A 20,347-nucleotide genomic window follows, 5' to 3' on the forward strand; every position below is an offset into this window, starting at 1 on the left:
AATCACCACTTGCTGGCTTGGCATGCTCTTGACAGTGCTTCATAACATGCTTTTGCAATTTCATGTGGACAGAATTTTTGTTTTTTTAATAAAAACGGAAGAAGGAAAATCTCTGGCCTTAGTTAACACACTTGATTCAGAGAACCAGCTCGTTAAAAGAGAGCTTTGTGCATAAACTTTGTTTCGATTCATGTATATGATCCCTACACCGTATCCATTGCTTTCTACTCCCTGAGTAGGGGAAATCCATTGTGCGAGGACTGGGATTGGGAAATGCTGGTCTAAAACATTTCTTCCCCAATGCAATGAGTTTTAGCAGTTGTGGATACAGTATATATCTTTATGAAACCATTTAAATGCTAAAGGCCTGTTTTGGTAGTGATAGGTGGGTAGATTATTTGATGATGTCTAGGGAGCATTAGTGTTTACACTAAAATGTGGTCACACATTTCAAACGAAGTTCGTTTTCGTTCTTCGCTTGGGGTCAAAAAGAAGTTATAAAAGGCATCATTGAAGCCAACACTGATTACAACTTGAAGTATTTGCCAGAAGGAACGTACTTATTTATTTCTTTTGAGTGGCTCTTCCCATGATGGCTTTTTTAGTGTTTCTCTCTGGATGTAAAAGGATGATTGTGGGCAAAAATGGCCACCAGTAATCCAAAGCTAGAAGCTAAAATGGCAAAAATCTGCCATGCAAATGCAAATTTCCCTTGTGAACTGAGCTCACATATGCTGGAACAAATGCAATCCACATCGCACAGAAGATCAATATACTGAATGTAATGAATTTAGCTTCATTAAAATTATATGGAAGCTTTCTCGCCAGGATGGCTAACAGGAAGCTTATTGCTGCCAACAGTCCAATGTGTCCCAGTAGCATAGAAAAACCAGCCACTGAACCAACAGCACATTCATATACTATTTTGTAGGTAATATACTGACTGTTTTTATAGGGTGTTGGGGATGTAGTAGTTAACCAGACTGTGAAAATCACAACCTGGAGGGCAGTTAGTGCCATGACTGTGCCTCTTTGTTGAGCTGTTCCAAACCATTTCATTGCATTTTTACCTTCAGGCTGGGATGACTTAAACACAGCTATTACCACCATAGTCTTGACCAGGATGCACAGAAGCAGGTGCCAAGCAGGGGCCACAGTGGTCAGAGAGAGGCCCAGAGGGTCCCCATAGGACAGAAACTCTATGCATTCAGTCGCATTTGTGAAAAAAATAAAAAATAATAATAATAATAAAAAAGAGAGACAAAGATAAAAAGCACAACAAAGTGAGGTTGTAGTTACATTTTATTAATTTATTTTCAGAGCATAAAAAGGATACATTGTTTGTTATATTAGAAATCTCTCCATCTCACATGGCAGGCAGTCAAAACTGCATACAGGAAGGCCCTTCCTTGTGGCTGGCCTGGTGCCTGGGGGGCAGCTCTCATTGCATAAGGACCGTTGGGGCTGAGAGAGTTAACAACTGTTGTTATTCAGGCAAACACTGATATGTCTCTATTGTGTTTGCATGATCCGATGGTCTTGGGAATACACTGCACTATTATTAATTTACATTTCATTATTGTTATATTTTAAATATATAAATGATAATTAGCACAAGATATGGCTTTTAAAATAAAATAAGTACTTTGTTTGTTTCAAAGTTCCAGTATATTGCTTCCATTATATGTGAGAAAGATTAACCGGTAACACTTTACAGTAAGGTTCATTAGTTAAAATTAATTAACTACCGTAGATAACATGAACCAAGATTTAACACAACTTCTATACTTCAGTACTTCACAAGGAATGGACTGAGGCTGGGGTCAAGGCATACAGACGTGTAAAGGAATTTGGCTACAGTTGATGGATTCCTCTTGTTAAGCCACTCCTGAACCACAGACAATGTCAGAGTCGTCTTACCTGGGCTAAGGAGAAGAAGAACGTCTCGGTTACGTATGGTAACCCTCGTACCCTGAAGGAGGGAATGGAGACGTCACATCGGTGGCCGACGCAAAATGGGATATCAATTCGATAGACCAATCTACTTTGAGTGTAAACTAAACGAGCCAATGCACATTGCAGCAGGAGGTAGCTCAGCAGCAGTAAAGCAGCCATGGCGATGGGACGTGGCATCTCCGTTCCCTCCTTCAGGGAACAAGGGTTGCCATACCTAACGGAGACATTCCCTTTCAGTAGGTCACTGGTCGGTGACTGATGTAAAATGGTATCTGGTATGGTATCTGGCATACTGTACGAGTACCGCTTAGGTCTCAATATGGAACCCAGCCTTCCATGGTTCTCACAGATTCATCATGAATACTTTTTGTTGTTAAAAATTATGTAGGAACAGTAATAGATTAATTTATGACAAGAGTGCACCTCAAAACATATACATCATAACAGGAGTTCTGACCTTTGTCACAAAAAAATCTGTGCATCCTTTTTCCCATCACATGTTTTAGTAATCATCATAAATGATATATCATTCGAAAGCTTAAACACTCCAAATTCATCCTGTGAAAACCATTTTGAAATCGGACACTGCATTACCATGGAAATCGTACTTTAAAATATTTTAGCGTGCTCCTACCCCTTAGTGGCAGGTGTCATATTCCAAATATATTATGGTCTTTTAGAATGACAACTTTTCATAATCTTAAAAAAATACATATTGTTGGAAAGGTCTTAGTCTCAAGATTTCATATTTGGTGGATTTTGTCATAGACATAATATTGAGAGAGGAATTCATACATTTGTGACTGAAAAATGCATCCCAAAAATTCAATGGAATTTCAATGGCACCTGGTGGCTGTTTGTGGTATAACACCTAAACAAAATGAACCTACATTTTTATATCAACTTTAAATTTGGAACACAACTTATTTAGACATATGGCTTTAATTTTATAGCAATTTTGGATTAAAACATATTTTATAAAACATTTATTTTATATAAAATATAATAAAAATAGTACAGTACATTTTCTTTACAGTAAATTTAAAATTCTATAACATTTATATGCTTCCATTTTTTTAAATCTGGAGATTGTCTTCTTTAAAAAGAGACCAACCTTTGGTCTGCATTCAAAAGCGTTTATGAATAATAACAATTTAAGTGTGAATAGTGTACTTTCACGTCTATGTTCAAAAATGGGGGTGACAGTTAAAGGGTTAAACACATCAGTTTCTGAATGTATCTGAGTTATGAGAATAGGTATATCATTACTACATAGAAAAGACAGCGCGCGAGTAACCAGCTACTCTGTTCAGTTTTTTCACGTCTTGTGTTTGGATGCTTTAATGTTTAAATCGACAAGCGGTAAGGCTTAAAAACATGAAAAAGATACGCTTTCGTGATGATGCGCAGCAGTGGCCCGTCAACTGTCCTGAGCATCTTTTTAGGCTGGCCTCAGCCAGTGAGTTATATAAAATATAAAGGTGAAAGTCATCATAGCTTGCATAGTATAGACCCAGCTCCCAACCCAACTTTGAGAATAGATTAACGACGATATTTTTTTTATCGCCCGCTAAGAGTCTCACGTTAATGCAGCACATTAACACCGATAACGGCCCACCACTAATATATATATACGTCTCATACACAACAAGGTCTAACCTGTGTGCTTACTCTAAGGATTAACTACCACTCTACTTACCTCTCTCCAGCGATCTCAAAGTCTCCAAGTCTTCATCGTGTGCATGTATGTGTGTCCACTACCTCCAGAGTCTTGAACCCTTCACCAACAGATCCCTTCATCACTGCCTCCAGCACCATTGCCTCACCCTACACTACCTGCTCCTCTGCTAGTGCCTCAATTAACTGAGTTTCTTATACTTTCAGCCTCCTGTCCTGGTTTTCCGTAAAAGAAGACCTGACCAAGACCGATCGGCACAAGCATGAGCCTCACGGACCCCTTCCAGGACCTTGTTGACGCTTTGCGTTGAACACTCACCACTCTTCCGGCATCCCCATCACCTGCGAGCACTTCAGCTGACAACACCACCACTTCCTCACCTGCCCTACTCTGGTTCGGAGGATTGCAGCGGATTCCTGCTCCAATGCTCGCTGGTCCTGGAGATGCCCTCACCGAACGATCTAAAGTGGCCTTTCTGATATCTCAACTCCAAGATAAAGCACTTCAGTGGGCCGATTCTATTTGGACACAAAATAACCCTGTTATCCAGTCTTATTCTAGCTTCATCGACCATTTCTGAGAAGTTTTTGGCAGACCCGCATGGGATTCTTCTATTGGTGAGAAGCTTTATAATTTAAAGGAGAAATGTCTGTCAATGAATATGCTCTTAAGTTCAGGAGTCTTGCAGCAACGATGTGGATGGAATGAGCAGACCTTGCTGACCACCTACCGTCAGGGATTGGAACCTTAAGTGCGGTTGCATCTCGCTGCATACAAGGACACCATCTGGCTCGAACACTTCATTCAACTCTCCATCCGCTTTGCCACCCGTATGCAGTCGTGCCTCCAAGAGCACCAGGGTCAGGCGTATTCAAACTCGCCACTCTGCCGACCTGAGATCGTCAGCTCCCCAGAACCAGCAAGCGAGCCCATGCTCGTCGACTCTTACCGATTCACTGCTGCTGAACGGCAAAGACGCCTTGCCCAGAATCTATGTCTCTACTGTGCATCTCTGGGGCATATCATCTCCGTATGCCCCATCCGTCCTCCTCGTCCCATGGTGAGTGCCATTCTCCCTTCGAAGTATCAATTGAAACCACTCACCACTATAGTGACACTTACTGCCGCTGACATCTCTCTTCCATTCTCTGCCCTCCTCAATTCTAGGTCAGCGGGCATATCATCTCCGTATGCCCCGTCCGTCCGTCCTCCTCGTCCCATGGTGAGTGCCATTCTCCCTTCGAAGTATCAATTGAAACCACTCACCACTATAGTGACACTTACTGCCGCTGACATCTCTCTTCCATTCTCTGCCCTCCTCAATTCTAGGTCAGCGAGATTGAAGATGAGTTGAAGATGCATTCATCATAGTGTTGGTCCGATAACCCTCTAAACCGGGCTACTTCATAAGGAGGAGATCCATCTGCTGGTTCTGGAGGAATCCACCACTGATGTCAATCCTAGGGTGCCCGTGGTTGTAGCAGCATAACCCTAGTTATTTCATGGAAGACAGGTGAAATCCTGAAGTGGGGCGACTCCTGTTTCTAGGGCTGTATCACTGGATTCCCTTTTCCAGCCAAACTCTTCCCGGAACCTCTACCTGTCTGTACCACATCCATTGAGAGCCCGGTAGAAAAGCAATCCATAGCCATTCCAACCCCCCTGTACAACGCCCCCTTCAGTGACGTATTCTGCCCCAAACGGGCCTCCAAGCTGCCTCCACACAGGCCATGGGATTGTGCCATCGATCTTCTTCCGGGTCAACCAGTGCCTAAAGGAAGGATTTATCCTCTTTCCATCCTGGAAGAGAAGGCTGTGAAGGACTACATTAAGGAGGCGCTGGCGCAAGGTTACATCCGTCAATCTACCTCCCCTGCTGCATCCAGCATTTTCTTTGTGGAAAAGAAGGACGGAGGCTTGCGGCCCTGCATTGATTACCGTGCCTTCAACAATATAACTGTTAAATTACGTTTTCCTCTTCCCCTCATCCCAGCTGCCCTGGAATATCTCCATGGTGCCACTGGGTTCACAAAGTTGGACCTCTGCAGCGCTTACATCCTCATCCGGATACGTGAGGAGGATGAGTGGAAAACTGCTTTCATCACCCCTACTGGCCACTATGAGTACTTGGTGATGCTGTATGGGCTTGTCAAGCTCCCTCCGTATTCCAGGATTTCATAAATAAGGGGCTCCGGGAGTTCCTCCACAAGTTCATCCTCGTCTACATAAATGACATCCTCATTTACTCCCGGAGCTTAGCAGAACATCATCGCCACATTGCGGAGGTCCTGCAATGCCTGAGGGCCTTCCACCTATACCTCAAGGCAGAGAAATACTCCTTCCATCAGCCCTCAGTGCAGTTACTTGGGTATAACATCAATAGCAGTGGCAACCGGATGGACGAGGGGAAGGTGAACACTGTCAAGAACTGACCCACTCCTACCACAATCAAATAACTCCAACGATTCATTGGCTTTGCCAATTTCTACCGGCATTTCATCCAGAATTACATCTCCATCACCAACCTTCTCATCAGCCTCCTCCGTAATAAACCCAAGTCTCTGTCCTGGACCCCAGCCGCCACGGAGGCCTTCAACTCTCTCAAGGAGGCTTTCACTACCGCTCCAAACCTGGTGCATCCTGACCTCAATCGACCCTTCATCGTCGAAGTCGACGCCTCCACCACCGGAGTGGGATCGGTCCTGTCCCAGCAGCAGGGGAGTCCCAGCCGCCTCCATCCATGTGCCTTCTTTTCTCAGAAGCTCAATTATGAGTGGAGTTATTGGCCGGAGGGAGCCAAACACCCTTTCCTAGTTCTCCTAGTTTCCTAGACCATCAAAACCTAGAGTATCTACGCATAGCCAACAGGCTTAATCCAAGACAGGCCTGCTGGACGCTATTCTTCACCCGCTTCAACTTCTCCATCTCGTACCGCCCAGGGGCCAAGAACATCAAAGCTGATGCCCTATGTCACGCCCTGGTGGAAAGCCTAGAAGAACCTGAACCTCTACTTCCTGAGAAGGTAATCGTCAGTCCTATGATCTGGTCAGCCAAGACCCTACCCTCCTCCAATCCCTTCACCAACACTCCGCCATTGGTGGGGCCTGGCCACCAGGACGGCAATACATCCACAGGAGACAGCGCACTCCACTCATCCACTCTGCACACACGTCTCTTGGTACTGGTCACCAGGGGGTCAATGAAACCCTCTCGCTGCTAAGGGAACACTTCTGGTGGCCCAACATGTCATCGGACATCAGAAGGTACGTGCACAGATGTAAAGACTGCGCCATTTCGAAGACTCCACAGCACCTATCATCAGGCAAGCTCCACCCTCTGCCCGTCCCGAACTGCCCGTGGTCACACCTAGGGGTGGACTTCATCACAGATCTGCCTCCCTCTGACAAACAACACTTGTAACCTTGTTATAGTTGATTGGTTCTCTAAATCATGTTGTCTTCCCTTGAAAGGTCTACCCACAGCCATGGAAATGGTCACTCCATTCCAGTGCGTGCTTGGCTACCAACCACTGATCTTTCCTTGGTCAGGTGAACCCTCAGACATCCCATCGATTGACTACTGGTTCTGTGAAAGCGAGAGGGTCTGGGACGTGGCCCACCACCAACTGCAACGGACCCTACATAGGCGCAGGATGACAGCTGACCTTCGTCGCTCTAACGCCCTGGAATACCAACCTGGACAGAAGGTCTGGCTGTCAACCCGGGACATCCGCCTGTGCCTACCATGCCGCAAGCTTAGTCCCAGATTCATTGGACCATTTACCATCACCGAGCAGATCAATCTGGTCACTTTCAAGCTCCACCTACTACCTGATACCGGATTCAACCCACTTTCCATGTTTCACTCTTCAAACATTACCATCCTTCTGTTTCTCCCTCCACACAGCCTGGTGTAGCCTAAGCCCCCCTTCCTCTCCTCCTTGATGATGGAGCTGCCTACGAGGTTCATGACATCCTGGAGTCCCGGCGGCGTGGTGGACAACTTGAGAACTTAAGAGGACTGGGAAGGATATGGTCCATAGGAAAGCTCATGGGTCCCACGCAATGACATCCTGGATCCAAACCTACTAGACACCTTCCACTCCAATCACCCTGAAAGACTGGCTCCACAAGGAAGAGGATGTCCACCACGTTGTCAGGGTCCTTGGCCCTCAGGAGTGGGCCGTGGGGAGGGGGGTACTGTAACAGAGACGCCAGGCTCCATCACCAACTAATCACAGCACACTCCCTCACCTGAGTACTAATCACTCCCACCTGCTTCTCATCCACCTGCAATCACCAGCTCACTACAAATACCACATACACACACACACACACAGTCAGCGTCCGGTCTCGTTCGGAACAAGGTCTAACCTGTGTGCTTACTCTAAGGACTAACTATCACTCTACTTACCTCTCTCCAGCAGTCTCCAAGTCTTCATCCTGTGTGCGTGTGTGTGTGTCCACTACTTCCAGAGTCTTGAACCCTTCACCAACGGATCCCTTCATCACTGCCTCCAGCACCATTGCCTCACCCTAAACTACCTGCTCTTCTGCTTGTGCCTCTATTAACTGAGTTTCTTATACTTTCAGCCTCCTGTCCTGGTTATCGGTAACATACATATATATAGAAGCACTGCTGGTGGGTGATGTGATGTGATGACCATGTGAATCCTCATGTTCTCTTGTGTGCTGCTTTTTGCACATGTAAAATGAATTCACGGAAAACAAATGTTAGTATTCTTAACGGGTCACTCAATTTGACTTATTTAAAATAATCTTTTCTGTTAATGGCTAATAATTGATTAACGAGTGTCGGTTAGGAAAAAAATCTCTATTCGGAAGTTTTTTTTTAAACATATGTTTCTTATTAAATTGGCTCCACATTGTTTGCTGATTTTTACTTTATTTAATTGTTGTGCAATTTATTTATTTTATTTGACTTAGAGGTGTATGTCGTGCCTCCAAGCTTTCTTACTCATTTTGCTAATAAACATTCTACATTTCTTATTTATTTGTTTATATATTATGCATGTTTATTTAGTCATTTCCAGTTTTGTATACCTATTTAAAATTTATGTAACTTATTTGTTATTTTATAGGCATAGCCTGTCTTATAGCTGTAATGGGGCTGACGAGTCGTGAGATGTGTGGATCCCATGTGCAAGCTTTTATTACACAGAGATGTGGTCACAACAGGCATGGGTCAAATACTGCCAAAGAGTTGTATGTATAGGGCAAGACAAAGAATGTTCCTAGGGCACGCGTGGGTCTATGATGAATGAACAATATCTAGAGGGCTAAGCAAGTGGGTAATCCAGAATCCTGAGCAAAGGGTCGAAACACGAGTAACAGGGCAAAGCAAGAAAAAGACTAAACTTTGAAATCTATAAACAGAAATAGGATTATGAAAACTATAAACTGAAACAACTATGAAAACTATAAACTAAAAAACAATATTATGAAAGCTATAAACTTAAACAAGAATTTGAAAACTATAAACTGAAACAAGTCTATGAAAACTAGAAACTAATACAAGACTATGAAAATACACACGGAATGGCTTGGTATCGCAGCTATCGCTAGGGGAGGGATATGTGCAGAACAATACTCGGCAGTGTGTGAAAGGAAGTCCAATTCTTAAAAACGTGTCTGATGATTGTGCTGAGTGTGTGTAATTGGTGGCAGCTGTGTGTGATTGTTTTCAGGTGAATGTGATTCATGAGTTCACGCTTACATATAATTAGCTGAGGTATGGTATGCGTATTTGGCGTGCTGTCCGGGGAAGGGCTCCAAGCTTGGGAATGGCCCGAACCTAGAATTAGCATAGCATTGCTGAACAGCTAGATGAAGGCTACAGGATTGGCATTAGAAGGCACAATGAAGAGGTCACAAAAAATATTCTGTCTAGAATAACAGACTGTGTGAAATTTTGTTTCGTGTTTGAGCTGGCTTTGCATGGTCATGACGAGAACGAGACATCAGACAATCCTGGGATATTCGTGGCCTGGTCGATTTTGTTGCCGCTGTGTTTAAGGAAACTTCAAACGAGCTGTTGGACTGAATGTTGTCTATTGTTAGGGAGCACATAATCCAAGAAGCACAGAGCAGTGACTTTCTCTCAATCCATGCCGGTGAGACCACCGATATTGCCACACAGTGTCAATTTGTGCTTGTGCCGTGGTACATTGATGCTAAAAATAACGTACATGAGAGTTTTTTTTTTGTTTATTCTTCTGCGTTCAGCTACAGCTGATTCCATCGCCACAGCACTAAAAGAGCATCTTGCTGTCATCCTTCCAGAGGATCAGAATAATAAACTCATCTCCCAAGTGTATGATGGAGCCACTGCAGGTGTTCAAAGGAAGATGCAAGATGTGTACCCAAATGCCAATTACATCCAATGCTATGCACATCAGCTCAATCTGATAATGCAACAGGCCACTTCTCACATACCCAAAGTGAGAGTTCTTTTTTCTGACCTTGGAGGATTTGACAGCTTTTTCTCAAGATCACCCAAGCGCACCGATGTCCTTGATAAAGTAGTTGCCCATAGACTACAAACAAGCAAAGTCAGATGGAACTTCCACAGCCATGCCATCAATTCAGTGTTTGAGCACAGAGAGGACCTCATCTGCTGTTTTCAAACTATACGAGACTCAGGTGACTTTGACCCTGTTACCGTCAGAGAGGCAGGAGCCTTTGCCATGCTGCTGGAGGATTAGGATTTTATTTTATTTTCATGCAACATGTGGACCTCCTCTATGCCAAACTCCAGAAGAAGGACATAGATTCAATCCACATCAGGGGGATCATCCAGCAGTTCCAGCAGGATATACAGAAGATCAGATAGCAGCTGTATTCCTTGTTTTGCATTTATTATTATTATTATTATTGATATGTTTTCTTATTCATCTACAGAAATTATCTCCATTCCCTGGTTGACCAAAGCAGTGAAGGTGGTTCTCAACCGAAGAGGTGGCGGTCACTCAGTCCAGAGGTCCATGAACGGATTGCAGCAGAAATTAGTTTTTATTGCAGTCAAAATAAACCATCACCAACAAGTTAAACTGCTTGTTTATTTATTTTCTATGTGTACTTGTAAATCTCTTTGATTTTATAAAAAAAAAAAAAAAAAAGAAAAATCCTTAACTATTGTAGCAAAGAGTAGATCCTTAAGATAAAGAAACATTTACATAATATGAATGGATATAAATAATTATGATAATTTGGTTCTGATAACTTTACTATGAGAGGATTACTATTCCATGTTTGTGGGATCAATGTGTGGAGCAATACTATTGTAGTCACCAAAGACAATTACCCAAAGAAGTTAAATGAAACAATGCAATTTAACTTGTTGCAAATTAATTTGTTGCAGGCACAATGGCTTGTGTAGATGATACAGTTATACAATGACCATATCTCTTTTCAAATAATACTCCTTAAGTGTCTCATTATAGAAGCATTATGTAACAAAAAAGAAAAGAAAATAATAATAATTTACACAGTCTTTAAACTGATGTAAAATTATTTGTTTTTCTTCGGTTTCCTCTTGTACCTTTACATTTTTACAGCCTTCATCTCTGAGTTTGATAAAATAAATGGCTGGTGTTTTAAAAATTGCTGTTAGCATGAACATCAGAAAAATTCTAAGAAGGAACATGGCTTTTACATTACTGCGTTACTTACACTTTGAATTACTGTTGTTTGCGCCCCCACACCCAATTTTTTTTGCACCAGCCACCACTGGTGGAGAGACACAGAGGAGATTGTTGACAAAGGAATTGTTGAATAAAGTCATTATTTTTTGTTTTATACAAAAAGTATTCTCGTCACTTCATAATGTTATGGTTGAACTACTGATGGCAGATGGAGTATTCTGATGATGCTTTTCATACTTTTTTTGGACCTTGACAGTGTAACTTACTTGGCAGTCTATGGGACAGTCTCAAGCCTCTGGATTTTCATCCAAAATATCTTAAATTGTGTTCCGAAGATGAACAAAGCTTTTACGGGTTTGGACCAACATGGACATAAGTGATTAATGACAAAAAATTTATTTTGGGGTGGAGTATACCTTTAAGAGCCTTTATGTGAATTTGTTTATTTATTTAACATTTTTATTCATTAGGCTGCAGCCTACGAATATCACATTTTGAAATTTACTTTCTAAATTCTAGGTAGATTTTTAACTATGTTCTAATGTTATATTATAATATTGGATAACACTTTATAATAAATGCATGCTATGAATCATTAGGTAAGCATTAGTAAATAGTCAGTTCATCCTTTATAAAGCATTATCCCAACATTAATAGTCATTATTAAGCAGTTTATAAATACAGCTACAAATGCCTTGTTCTTGATTCATAAGCAAATCTATTACAAAGGCAACAGTAATAGGCTGTTTGTTTGGCCACATAACGCATATATACATTGTATGATTTAATAAAAAGTCTCTCAACTTAAGTGTTACAGTTTTATAAAAGTATAAAAGAGGTTATTGTTTAAAATATACTGTACATAAATAGTGTAATTTTAAAGCAAGTGAAAGAATAACTTGTATTTTAATGATAATGATGTTTGTTTGTTTGTTTTGTTTTGTTTTGTTTTTTTTACAGTGGTGAACCCCAGAAATGATTAGAGTAAACAATAATGTAAAACTATTTATTTTGTGTTTCTCTTCCCATGATGGCTTTTTTAGTGTTCCTCTCTGGATGTAAAAGGATGATGTAGCACTTAGGGGCAAATATGGCCACCAGTAATCCAAAACTGGAAGCTAGAATAGCAAATATCTCGACAGCCACTGCATATTTTCCTGGTGAGCTCACATATGCTGGAACAAATGAAATCCACACAGCACAGAAGATCAACATGCTAAAAGTGATAAACTTTGCTTCATTAAAATTATCTGGTAGATTTCTTGCCAGGAAGGCTAACAGGAAGCTGACTGCTGCCAACAGCCCAATGTATCCCAGCAGCATAGAAAAACCAGCCACTGAGCCTATAGCACATTCATATACTATTTTAGAGCGAGTATACTGGTTGTTTTTATGAGGTGTTGGAGAGGCAGTTGATAGCCAGACTGCACATATCACAACCTGGAGGGCTGTTAGGACCAAAACTGTGCATCTTTGTTGAGCAACTCCAAACCATTTCATCTGGCCTTTGCCTTCTGGCCGAGATGACTTGAATACGGCTATTACTACCATAGTCTTGACCAGGATGCTGGAGACACACAGGACAAAGCTTATGCCAAACACAGCATGTCTTAACTGACATGTCCACAACTTTGGCCGGCCAATGAACAGCAGCACACACAGGAAACACAGTTTGAGTGACAATAGCAGCAGAAAGCTAAGCTCTGAATTGTTGGCTCGTACTATGGGAGTGTTACGATGATGAGCAAAGATGACCATTACAAGAGTGCAGATGCAGATGCCAAGCAGCGATGCAGTAGTTAGAGAGATGCCTAGAGGATCCTCATAGGATAGAAACTCTACATCTTTGGGGACACACTGGTCCTTATCTGGATTGGACCAGAACTCATCTGGGCATGCAGTACACTCAATTGTATCTGTAAGTAAAAAAAAAAAAAAAAAAAAAAACATAGAAAACAATAAATAAACAAGAAATAATTTTGTAATAAATCTCAAGTTTTATTCAGTTACAATTATATTTTGCCCACAATAATCTCCTCACCTGTTGTATTAGAAATCTGTCCATCTGCACATGGAAGGCAGTCAAAACAGCAGACAGGAAGTCCCTTCCTCATGGCTTTTCTAGTGCCTGGTGGGCAGCTCTCACTGCACACAGACCGTGGGGGCTATCATTGGACAACATATGTTGTTATTTATTAGCACACAGTGATAGAGTGAATGCTTAATATTGTGTAATAGTTTAATTTTTATGATATATAAGAATGAATGTAACATGTTTATATATATATATATATATATATATATATATATATATATATATATATATAATTTATAATTTAATAAATAACTGAAAATGATTACTTTTTTAAACTGAAAGTTCCAGTATAATGCATCCTCATTCAGTGAAAGCACCTTCCCATTCCCTGCCCCTTCATTTACTACACCAACTGTGTAGACCCGTATTGATCCATCAGAGAATGGCTGCCAGTTCAATACATCATAAATAGCCAGTGCATCTCCATTCTTATCAAATGACACATGATCCCCAAAGCCTGTGGTGAAGTTCACTTTCTGTAGGTAGTGAACCAGCTGTATAGTTTTTAGACAAAACACATTTAAAATTCAAACATGACAAGTATACATTTATAAATTGTCATTCATACATGACTGCAACATTGTACTTTAATGTCTTTTTTGTAATTCTGTTATAAGAATGTGCGAATGACTGTTTCTTAAAAATTTAATTGTTATGAAGAAATGTTGTCAATATAAATGTATCTTCTTTGATTACTAAAATATCAATAATATAACTGGGACAATATCAGTTTAATTAAGATATCATATATGAATCTATGTAGAGCACAGATTTTGCTTTTCCACATTTAGCTCTACTATATGCCTCGACAGAATCTCCAATATACATGTGGGCCTTACCTGCCACGGTTTTAGGTTGGTTATGTTGGCACATCTGTTCCCACTGAATGGTCCAATACCCTCCTCACACTGCATTAGGTCATGAAGTGCATGTGCCAGGGCATAAACTGCTTTATAGACATTATAAGCTGCTCTCAGCCCTGAAACATCAGTGTATGGTGTGTTTGTGATGATCAGATCCTCCTGTCCAGTACACAACTTTTTGACTTGGCCTCCATCTGTCGTTGCACCCTCAGTTTTAAAACTGCACCTGAACATGTTTTCCCAGAAGATTTTCAACATATTATTTCTTGGATCATTACTGGGACAAAGACGTAGCAAAAACTCTTGAAGTCCTTGGATCTCTCCACGTCTGATGGCAATGCCCAGTGTGCCTCCCAAAAATGGCAAGAAACGTGAAGTGTGAAACACAGGTGAGGTAGCCCATGCTTCACTTGCAATCCACTGTCTGCCTGTCAGGTTTTGCAATACCACCTCATCCATCAAATTCATCAGATAGGACGAAGTAGAAAAAACAACCAACACTCTCGCTGTAGAGGCCTGAATCACTCCTATTATATGTCGAATGTCTTTGGGGTTGTTGTCATGGGGTAGGATTTCAGAAAAGGCAACACAACCTCCAAACAGCTGCATTTCCTGTTTAAAGGACACAGAAGCATAGATGCCGTAGTCGTCATCACTGTAGAGGAGTCCAACCCACGTCCATCCAAAATGCCTCAAGATCTGAATCATAGCCCGCACCTGGAAGGCATCACTGGGGATTGTTCTGAAGAAAGAGGGGTACTTTTTCCTGTCACTCAAACAGGAGCAGGTGGCATAGTGACTAACCTAATTAGGAAAGACGTAGAGAGAGAAGACATGAGACAGAGAAATGGATTATGATTTACATACTCATGGAGAATCAAAGAAATTGATTCAGGATATAAATGACTAAATAGAACAAATGGAATTGAACAGTACAAAATATGCATATAGTGCATTTTTACTTTTTTCATCCCATCTTACTATAGGTACTCGAAATAGCCCCAGAACACTGGAAATTGCAATGGATGGAGTTGAACCTGGATCACCCACAATCCCAATCACTGGAGAAGGGCCAGTGCAGTTGAGGTTGGATAATCTTTCTTCTGTTCCACTAACTAGGGAAATGGCAGCACGGAATGCCATTCCTAGCATCACACAGTTGTCATAAAGATGGTAACCAAGAGTGATATTAGGCAGCAGATTTTGATTATTATTGATCTCGTCTATAGCAAAAGCCATTGTCTGTGCCTGCTGGAAGCTTTCCATATCAAATCTAAGAAAAAAAAAAGTTTTTATAAATCAATGTTAAAAAATTAAACAGAAAATATAATACATACAAAATGAGCATTAATATATTCCAATTCAGAAATCATGGAATCCTCCTATGGTACACATTTGTTTTAATATAAAGAGCTTTCAATATATATATATATATATATATATATGGCCAAGATAACATCACATTGCATATTTCTTTGTCATTTTTTTATTGTTATTTTTTAAAATCTATGTCTCTATCATATTTTATAGTTAAGAAGGCATTCTGGCTCCAGACTCACTTTTCACAATATGGTGGTTCTGGCTCAGTTCTGAAGCTCAGCTCTGGGAACACAGTGAAAAAATGAACCTCAAACAGGCCTCCAAGTATAACATCTCCATCCTGGTACATTCCATTTAACTTGAAGCGTCCCTGGAGCTGGCAAGTACCTGATCTGTGGACTAAAGCTGTAGAGATGCATTTAAAAGACAGATACAGGCAGATGTTTACAGTGATCCACATCTCTCTCTTTCTGACCCACTCACCCATTCTGCCTGCTAATTTATGACGACAGTTGTGTGGGGTGTTGCTTTAAAGAGCAGGAGGTGCTAAGTGGGTATCTCTGGAAATCATGATGTCACTTTCCCATCCTTATCATTTCTTTTTCTAATCTATATTAAGAAATGGTAAAAATATTTAGGTGTTTACATTGTGGGTTGTTAGATGAAAAACAAAACAAACAAGTTTATAAAATATATTTACAATACATTTCAATGCTTATTTAGAGGCGGTGAGCAGGAAAACTTGGAACTAAAAAAAAAGTATTGCTAAAGGATAGTTAAACATTTAGATGAACAGACTACAGGACTCAAACAAATGATTATATCTACTGTATGTCAGTTCTGCTTTTGACTTTTGCTGAACAATAAAAGAAGAATTTTATATGTAACAGAGGCCAGTGAGTAAGTGCTGTGCATTTAATTTTTCACTCCCTTGATCTCAAGAGACGCACTAGCAACAGAGGCTGGTGGCTGCAGTCATTTTGCAACAACATCATCATGCAGCCTCCTTGTTAGTGCGTCCGCCTCCCATTCCGGAGACCCAGGTTCGAGGCCCATGATGTGTGTTAGCGAGGACCCGGGAGAGAGGAGTCAGATTTAGATTTATTATCTTTTAGTATCTGATTAAATACATTATGTATCTATGTATCTGAACATGACTTCTAGGACCTCCAACAGTAAAACAGGCCCACAACATTAAGATCCATCAGTATATTTTACCCTGGACAAGGGGTACTTGGTGGGTTTGGTGCTCAAAAGCTCTAGTTTTTTTTGTTTGACCATAGAAGCCGGTGCCAGTTGAAGTTCCAGTTATGTAAGTGTGACTAGCCCAAGGATACTTCTATCCTCTTCACCACTAAGTAACAAAAATATGTAATTAATGTTTTTTTTTTGTTTTGTTTTTTTACTAAAACAAATGAAAGGAGACACATTGTAACTATGAACTCAGTTATGTATTTAAGATGCTGTCACATCCTACAACCTTGTCATCTGCAGAGAGAAACGGCCACTCAATCACCAAAAAACACATAATGTTGGACTTACAGGCATCATAGAAGAAAATACAGTATTTTACTGGAACTTGGTCTTCATTTTACTATTTCCAGTTTCTATTTTATTTTACTTATTTAATTATGCTCAATGTCAATTGAAATTTATTAATGTATTCTGCTAATAACTGTTGTTAGAGCACTGTCATTTTGGTACAAATTCACGTCATAAAAAAATAAAAGTACCTAATTGACACATTGTTGTTGTTTTTATGTAAAACCCTAACAAACAATGTAGGATATTGTAATACCAGCTAGATAGAGGAGTAAAAAACAATATAAATAAGTAATATATACAGTAATCAAAAAAATATATAAATATGTTAATATACTAATATTAATGGGGGGGGGGTGACTATGATTAAAAAGGTTTTACCATTAAGGTCCTGTGTAGCAATTTCAAAGCATAGTTCTTTATGGAACCCTATAAAAATGGTTCTGCAATTGTTACAGCCAAATAACCTTTTTTTTTGTAATGTTTAGAACCGTTTTTATTAAGAGTGTAGTTATAAGTCTGAATATACTCACTGTTATTTATTTATTTTTTCCTGTATTTCCACGTTAAGTTACTGGCAGTACGGTTGCCAGTTTCTGTAAGTTACTGTATTTTGGATTTACAACAATGGACTGTAATGCAATTTTACAGTAGCTAGAACAATTTACTGTAAAAATACAAAACATTATTGTACTGTATTTTTTACAGTACTTAGTTTCTACTGTATTTTTACTATTGTTTAATCTATGTGTGTGTGTGTGTAGTTGGAATACTACATAAATATAGTTAGTAAAATTATGATACTACTATACTTCACAATAACATTACAGGAGGCTTCCGGTGACGCCATGCTGACAGCAGCTTGAGGGACACGCTCCGTCCAAAATGTTAATAATTTCCTAACAAAATCGGCATAAAACTTGGCGATTCTAAACAAATTTGACATGTCAACAACTAGAGGCAGAGGACAATCTAAACAGGATTCAGCTAAGGAAAAAGGCAAAAACTTGAAGCAACTAACTCTGATGCAAGCGCAGAGTGCACAACCGGATGATAGCATGCGTGATTCCGAGTCAAAAATACTTGCAGAGCTTGAGAAACTGAGGAAAGACAGCCAAGAAGGGCACACTCAGACTCAGCTATCTTTAACAAGGCTGGAAACGTCCTTCGGTGAACTGAAATGAGAGCTTATTGAACTGCAAAAAAGAACAGCAGAGGTGGAGGCACGTATTAGTGTTAATGAAAACACGGCTAGGCATCATGAGCCTTCATTACTTACTGCACCGAGAAATGGATTTGAATGCACAATGTGAAGATATGCAAATAGTCTAAGGCGAAACAATCTGAGAATTTAAAAGTTGGCTGAAGGGAGCGAGGGATGATTTGCTTAAATCTGTTCTTCAACTTTCCCCTGAAATTCACATCATCATTGAAAAGGCACACAGAGCACTCACTGCCAAGCCCCAAAACCCTGAAGCAGCTACTCGTTCGCTTGTCGTTAGGTTTTTGGACTTCTCGGTAAAGGAAACCATACTAAGACAGGCCTGGGAGCAGAAAAAAGTTATGTACGAAGGAAAACAGATCTACTTTGATTATGACTTCTCGCCCGAGCTGCAGAAGAAAAGAGCACTGGTGCGTGATAAAGTAAAGCAACTAAAGATGAAAAACAACATTAGGGCAAAGTGTGTTTTCCCTGCACAGCTGAGACTTTTTATGGAGGAAGAAGATTCACGTTTGATCCAGTCGGGTATGTGTAAGCCTACATTGTTCAATTTGTTAGTTATGTTTTCTTTTGTAAGTGTTATTTTTGTCCTGAGACTTTTGATGGGTTATATTGTTATTTTTTGTAATGATTCTTTTTATAGTGATTATGTGAGATTCAAGAAAGGGTTATAGAATAATAATAATAAGAATAAGAATCACTTTATTCGCCAAATGCATCAGCAGATACACAGGAATTTTATATGGCCATCAGTAACACACAATCTCAACACACAAACATATATGCGTATAGCTGCAAAAGCATGCCTAAAACAATCAATTAAATAATAAAATAGTCCAAAAATAGTGCAAGATCAGCTATTCATAAGGGAAATGGCTCTTGGAAAAAAACTATTAAGATGGCGTGAGGTCCTTGTCCTCACTGCTCTGTACCTTCTTCCTGAAGGAAGCAGCCTAAAAATGTCACTTGCTGGATGGGACTGATCAGCAGCAATTTTAGCCGCCCTCTTCCTGACTCTGGCCTCATATAGGTCATTAAGTGACAGCTGCCTTTGTCCAGTCAGCCTCTCTGCTGTGCGCACAATACGCTGTAGTCTGACCTTCGCCTGGGCTGATGCGGATGCAAACCAAACAGTAATGGATGCTGAAAGAAGGCTTTCCACAGTGGCTCTATTAAATCTAGACCTAACAGAGCTAGACACGTTTAATTTATTTAACTGTCTCAAAAAAAAAAAAAAAACATTCCACTATGAGCTCTCTTAAGAATGGAGGAGCTATTTCCCTCCCATTTCAAGTAATTTGTGATAACAGTGCCTAAAAATTTAATTGACTCGACCCTCTTCACAACGGAGCTCTTGATAGTTAGAGGAGAAAGGGAGGTGGGTGTTCTGTGAAAATCTATCACCATTTCCACAGTCTTTTGCTGATTAAGCTCCAAGTTGTTCTCATCACACCACGCAACCAATTTAGACACTTCCTGCCTGTAAGCAGACTCGTCGTTTCCCTTAATAAGGCCAACTAATGTAGTATCGTCTGCAAATTTAATCAGCTTGATGGAACCATTATTGGAAGTGCAATCATTGGTATACAGTGAGTAGAGAAATGGTGACAGCACGCACCCCTGAGGTGCTCCAATGTTAGTAGTCTGAGGATCAGACATGTGCTGGCCAAGCCGCACATACTGTTGTCTGTCACTAAGAAAATCCATAATCCAGCGGCAGATAGAGGGTCCCACTCCCATCAGTGACAGCTTCTCCCAAAGTCGCTCTGGTAGAATGGTGTTAAAGGCTGCACTGAAATCTATGAACAACATCCTTACATAGGAGCCAGGAGAGTCAAGATGGTCCAGAGCATAATGCAGTCCTAAATTTACCACATCATCTACCGAGCGGTTTGCCCTGTAAGCAAACTGTAGTTGATCAAGATAAGGAGCTGTAATAGGTTTAAGATGTGACAAAACCAACCGCTCCAAACATTTCATGACCACTGATGTAAGGGCCACCGGTCTG

General features: G+C 40.5%; 1 protein-coding gene, 1 long non-coding RNA gene and 1 pseudogene across 2 annotated transcripts; 1 reads left to right on the forward strand and 2 right to left on the reverse strand.

The window, feature by feature from the left end:
* Positions 1 to 601: 601 nt before the first annotated feature.
* Positions 602 to 1,122, reverse strand: LOC127977500 (extracellular calcium-sensing receptor-like; annotated as a pseudogene).
* Positions 1,123 to 10,375: 9,253 nt separating this feature from the next.
* Positions 10,376 to 10,703, forward strand: LOC127977452 (uncharacterized). The gene is made up of 2 exons (XR_008158228.1): positions 10,376 to 10,491; positions 10,555 to 10,703. It is a non-coding gene; the product is annotated as an uncharacterized LOC127977452 (long non-coding RNA).
* Positions 10,704 to 12,299: 1,596 nt separating this feature from the next.
* On the reverse strand, positions 12,300 to 16,035 carry LOC127977343 (extracellular calcium-sensing receptor-like). Its single transcript, XM_052582218.1, has 6 exons — positions 15,815 to 16,035; positions 15,237 to 15,528; positions 14,232 to 15,059; positions 13,659 to 13,886; positions 13,339 to 13,462; positions 12,300 to 13,213 (listed from the first exon to the last, which is right to left on the reverse strand). Exons 1-6 carry the CDS (start codon positions 16,033 to 16,035, stop codon positions 12,300 to 12,302), a joined length of 2,607 nt encoding a protein of 868 aa, XP_052438178.1.
* Between the last annotated feature and the right edge of the window lie 4,312 nt (positions 16,036 to 20,347).

Source organism: Carassius gibelio, chromosome B18, assembly GCF_023724105.1.
Source record: "Carassius gibelio isolate Cgi1373 ecotype wild population from Czech Republic chromosome B18, carGib1.2-hapl.c, whole genome shotgun sequence".
Classification (NCBI taxonomy): Eukaryota; Metazoa; Chordata; class Actinopteri; order Cypriniformes; family Cyprinidae; genus Carassius; species Carassius gibelio.